At 54.4% G+C, this 4864-nt stretch overlaps 1 protein-coding gene across 3 annotated transcripts; it reads left to right on the forward strand.

Annotated features, from left to right (window-relative positions):
• Positions 1 to 521: 521 nt before the first annotated feature.
• Positions 522 to 2043, forward strand: LOC123042441 (uncharacterized). 3 transcript variants are annotated; one of them, XM_044464889.1, is made up of 4 exons: positions 522 to 801; positions 947 to 1050; positions 1144 to 1468; positions 1628 to 2043. In XM_044464889.1, the coding sequence occupies exons 1-4, from the start codon at positions 609 to 611 to the stop codon at positions 1678 to 1680; spliced, it is 675 nt and encodes a 224-aa protein (XP_044320824.1). In that variant the 5' UTR covers positions 522 to 608; the 3' UTR covers positions 1681 to 2043. The 3 variants fall into 3 exon arrangements, with proteins under 3 accessions (XP_044320824.1, XP_044320825.1, XP_044320826.1); XM_044464890.1 differs by having other exon boundaries at positions 646 to 801; positions 925 to 1050; XM_044464891.1 differs by having other exon boundaries at positions 740 to 805; positions 925 to 1050.
• Positions 2044 to 4864: the final 2821 nt, after the last annotated feature.

Genomic DNA, 4864 nt, shown 5'->3' on the forward strand with positions numbered 1-4864 from the left:
TACTCCCATGCAAGTAGTTCAACACTAGGCCATCAAGACCAAAATAAGGTGATGAATGTGTCTCATGATCCATCTTCAAAACCTAATCTATCTATGACCAGTAACCTAATATATATGCGATGTGACTCCAAATTAAAGTCGTGCTGCCTTGTGCATATGGACTAACGACATCCAACGTAGAACTAATTTCAAAATAAAATATATGAAAAGTAAACTAGTCAAGATGATGTACTACCACCCGCTAGGCTTCTAGGCTTGGAGTAAGGTGTAGTAATAGCTAGCTGATGAAAATGTTGGATGAAGCGACAGTGCTCGGTGTGGGCATGGGCGACGGGGGAAGCACACAAATGGAATGGCCGGTCGATAGCTATTACTAGCTGGGGGTCAGTAGTGCACAAAGCAATTAAAATGAGCAAGCCAGCTGCTACTGTAGCCTTCACGCATGCATGTATGCATGTGCCTGTGTGTGTGCGCGCGCGCTGAGCGTCACTCACATCACATGTCTGTACATCCCATTGCGCGAAAGGAATTAGCGTTGCCAAAGGAGCGATCGATCAGGCTCCACAGACGCTGCCCAGCCCGCAGTTTCCTTCCTTGTGCCCAGCCCCATGGTCACTGCCATCCATCGATCGACACGTTGCGGGTGTTGGGGCCGGCACACCCGGGGCCGCGTCGTCGCTTTCCATCGCTGGCTCGCAGCTGCTCTTAAACCGCTCCACGAGCGTGGCCGTTCTGCCCCGCCATTGCTCTCCTCTCTCCAGCTCGAACCCGTCAAGCTAGCAAGCAATCGGAGCAGTGAGGGTGAGTGAGTCCCCTTCCCCTCCGTCCCATCGATCCCCGGCCGGCCATCTACTTCTTCTTCTTCTTCTTCTTCTTCTTGATTCTTTCCTGTTGAAATTAAGCTGACTGTGTGCTGCGTTGTAGGTAGCTGATCTCGTCCTGGCAGACATGGACGGCAAGAAGATCCCAGGTTCTGTCAGGCTGGCCTGCGGATGGGCGCTCCTCAACGCCTGCGCCATCGCCTTGGGCCACTACCAACTCCCCTGCCAGGTAATTATCCCTTGAACCCTGTACATTCCGATCGAGTTTCCGACCGACTGCCTGATCACGCGCCGGCCGGTCTTGCTCGTCGTCTGCATGCAGGCCACGTCCGTTCTGCGGTACCGGTGCGATGAGTTGACGGACACCAAGGCCGCCTACTTCAGCGCCCTCTGGATCACAACTCTGTGCTGCGCTGGATCCCAGGCAACCGCGGCGGCGCTGTTGCTGCTGCTCCCACGCCGCCCCCGCTGTGTACACCGTGTACTGGCCTACGCCTACCTCACGGTCGCGGTCGCCTGCGGCGCCGGCCACTGCATGTACAACGGCGCCATCCTCATCCTCCGCCCTGCAGGAGTCTACTTCGCCGTCGTCAGGATCCTGTTCATGGTGGGCGACATCATCTGGACCACAGCTCTCTGCCTGGAAGGTGAGGAGTAGGGCAAGTAGCACGCACCACGCAGCCACGTTTAGTTGAGCCAGCTGCATGAGATTATGTGATTATGTCGAACTGAGGAAGGTTGAGTCTGGGGTGCAGGCATGAGCCGACTGACTCATCTATCTCACGCTCTCCATTGCTTGTTTGCAGGTAATTCAGTGTGCCCGAGATGCCGGAATGAGGCGGGTCATCTTCGAAACTGATGCTACAAATTTAAAGGATGGCCTGTGTAGCAAGCAATGCATATGATCTCTCACAGCAAGGTACTATCTTTAGGGAGGCCAAGTATATGCTGTTTACTGGTTTGATCGAGTACAAAGTTGTATCCCGTGTCCAAGAATGTAATCGTGTTGCTCATACATTAGCGGGTCATGGTGCGTCTATGGAACCTGATGCTCATTTGTTGTGGCATGGTACGGTTCTAGACTTTGTAATCTCTGATGTAGCCAGAGAGTATGCACGCACTATGCTGCGAGGAGAGGACAGATCGAGTGCCGTATGTGTGTGTGAATCTACTAGTGTCCGATTTATGTTCATGAATCAGCTCATATGTTGTTTCTCGTGTTGATCATTGTTTTCCATTAATTCAACCACCTGCAACTGCTGGCGTATGTATCCATCAGGGTTCAGCTGCCGTTGGTTATTTGGTCAGGATTTTTAGTCACGGAGTACCTTACATGTTCCTCTAGATCGGCCGGGGGCGGGGCTGTGTGCGTCGTGGCTCCGTTGAGTCCATGGTGGCTGGGCATGGCTCTGGCTGGCTACTGCGAGCGGTGCAGATCCATCATGGTTGCTGCGTGCACATGACGGGGGAAGCACACAAATGGAATGGGCGGTCGATAGCTATTAGCTGGGGTTGGGGTCAGTTATGCACAAAAGCACGCGGCCGGGTAACATGCGGATGCTACTTGAGTAGTACAAAATTACTGTGCGCTTAGTAGGTTTTTACTGCCATGCATGTATGCATGTGCCTCTGTGTGTGTGATGACATGTCTGTACATCCCATTGCACGAAAGAAATTAGGGAATGGTTACACGTCCGTTGTCTGATCTTTAAATTTGATCAGTCGAACGGTGGGCTACCCTTCTTCTTCCCCATGTTGCCCCACGGGCCACCGGCCGAACCACCTGCGGCCACCACCCGTGGCCGGCTGTGCTCCACGCAGCCTCGTCGCCCCGCCCTTCCTGAAACCGCACCCCACGGCCGGTCTTGCCGCCGTCCCTGGCATCCCTCTAGCCCCACCCATGGTCGAGTTTTTTCTCCTGCGAAGTTGCACCACAGCCCCACCACCGGTCTTGTCGCCGTCCCCGGCCATCGATCTAGCCCTGCCCGCGTTCGGTCTTTTTCTCCGACGAAGTTGCGCCACCGCCCCACTGCCAATCTTGCAGCTGTCCATGGCCATCTCTCTAGCCCCGCCCACGTCCGGTATTTTTCTCTAGAGAAGTTGCACCACTGCCCCACTGCCGGTCTTGCAGCCGCCCCGACCATCCTTCTAGCCCCGCCCGCGTCTGGTACTTTTCTCCGGCAAAGTTGCGCCACCGCCCCACCGGCGGTCTTGTTGCCCCCCCTGTCCATCCCCCTAGCCTTGTCCGTATGCATCCCTAGTTAGTGCAGAGGCCGGGAAGTGAAAATCTCCCATTTTTAGAGGATGGTCGTGTTGGGCGTCACCAAGGACGTGAAGAATTTTGCGGCGAACAGTTGCGGGTCCACCTCGGGCGTAAAACACGGAGAGGCGATTGAGGCGATTGCAAGGAGATCGACTCGAGAGTTGGGGTTAGGGTTTTACGGTCGGTGGTGTTGAGGATTGCGGCGGCCTGGGAGAAGGCGACGACGGCTTCTCGAGGGCTTGCGCCGGAGTGTGGCTACTCCCTCCGGTCAGTTGACATGGAGGGGAGAAAGATGGGAGGCGCTGAGGTGAAGGGGAACAAGGCAGATGCGATCGGGAAAGTGGCGGCGGAGAAGAAAACAGAAAACCTAGATGCTACTCCAAGATCGTCGAAACAAAGGGAGGACACTGATGATGCGGTGAGGACACCACTGGGCGGCCAGAGCAGGAACACATCTGTGTCTCCAGGATTGTCTGCTCGGATGGGAGGGCTGGTGTTGACGGAGAAGGAAGCGAAGGGATTTGTCTTCAAGGACTCAGATCAGGATCAGGCCAGACCGGCAAGGTGGGCAGCGATCGGGAAAGCATTTACGCCAAGGCCGATCAACAAGAGTTCTCTGGAAAAATCCATGGCAAGGGCGTGGGGATTGCATAGGGAAGCACAATTCATGATTATAGGAAGGAACCTTTTCTTGGTGAATTTTGGTAGTGAGGGAGATTGGAGACATGCTTTGAACAATGGCCCATGGCAGTTTGACTTTAATGTTTTAGTGCTAAAAGATTACGATGGAAGCACGAGAGCATCAGAGATGATATTTGATGTTGTGGATATTTGGGTCAGGGTTGAGGATTTACCGCTAGACAAGCGATCTAAATCGTTTGGAGAGGGGCTTGGGAATTGGCTTGGCAAGAGTGTGAGGGTGGATGTTGACAAAGATGGTTTTGCGAAGGGTGCGGAGTTGAGGTTTAGAGTTAAACTTCCTGTTTTGGAGCCGCTGGTTAGAGGTTTTTACTTGAAGAAATCTGAAGATGACGTCGAGAAGACTTGGTTCGATTTCAAATATGAAAAAATTCCGCACTTTTGCTTTGATTGCGGAAGGCTAGTCCATGGGGAAGGGGGTTGCGTCCCGTCTGTGGATCCAGACCAACAGTACGGAGAATGGCTTCGAGCGTCCCCGGGGCGATCTATGGGACAGAAGGAGAGCTCGGTGCGTGGAGTTTCGGGGAGCTTCAATAGCTTCGGAAGTGCAAGAAGTAGTGAAGGGGAGAGGGGCAGTAAAAGATCAGGCACTGTCCGTGATATTCCAACTAAGCGTAACCTAAATGATGAGTTTGCACTAGTAGAAAAGGGGGCAATGGTCCAGGCCGGGTCAGCCCATTAGTCCCGGTTCAATCCATAACCGGGACCAATGGGGGCATTGGACCCGGTTCGTGAGCCCCGGGGGCCGGCCGGGCCACGTGGGCCATTGGTCCCGGTTCGGCTGGACCTATTGGTTCCGGTTGGTGGGACGAACCGGGACCAATGCGCCTCGCTCCTGGCCCACCACCAGTGGTCCCGGTTGGTGTAGTGAACCGGGACCAAAGGCTGCCCTTTAGTCCTGGTTCGTGGCACGAACCGGGACCAATTAGTTGCCTATATCTACCCCTCGCCCGCGAGCAGAGCACTCCCAGTGCTCTGTTTTTCATGGCCGGCGAGGGGAGAGCTTTGTGGTGCTCTAGCTCACCTCCTATGCACACGAGGTGTTCGATGGAATGCCCGAGCCACACTACTTAAGCTTTCT

The sequence above is a fragment of the Triticum aestivum genome, chromosome 2B (genome assembly GCF_018294505.1).
Source record: "Triticum aestivum cultivar Chinese Spring chromosome 2B, IWGSC CS RefSeq v2.1, whole genome shotgun sequence".
In the NCBI taxonomy this organism is placed as follows: Eukaryota; Viridiplantae; Streptophyta; class Magnoliopsida; order Poales; family Poaceae; genus Triticum; species Triticum aestivum.

Coding starts and splice junctions, on each gene's coding strand:
- LOC123042441 (XM_044464889.1), top strand. CDS start 609: ATGGTCACTGCCATCCATCGATCGACACGTTGCGGGTGTTGGGGCCGG. Junction 1,051..1,143: donor ACTACCAACTCCCCTGCCAG/GTAATTATCCCT, acceptor GTCTGCATGCAG/GCCACGTCCGTTCTGCGGTA. Junction 1,469..1,627: donor CACAGCTCTCTGCCTGGAAG/GTGAGGAGTAGG, acceptor GCTTGTTTGCAG/GTAATTCAGTGTGCCCGAGA.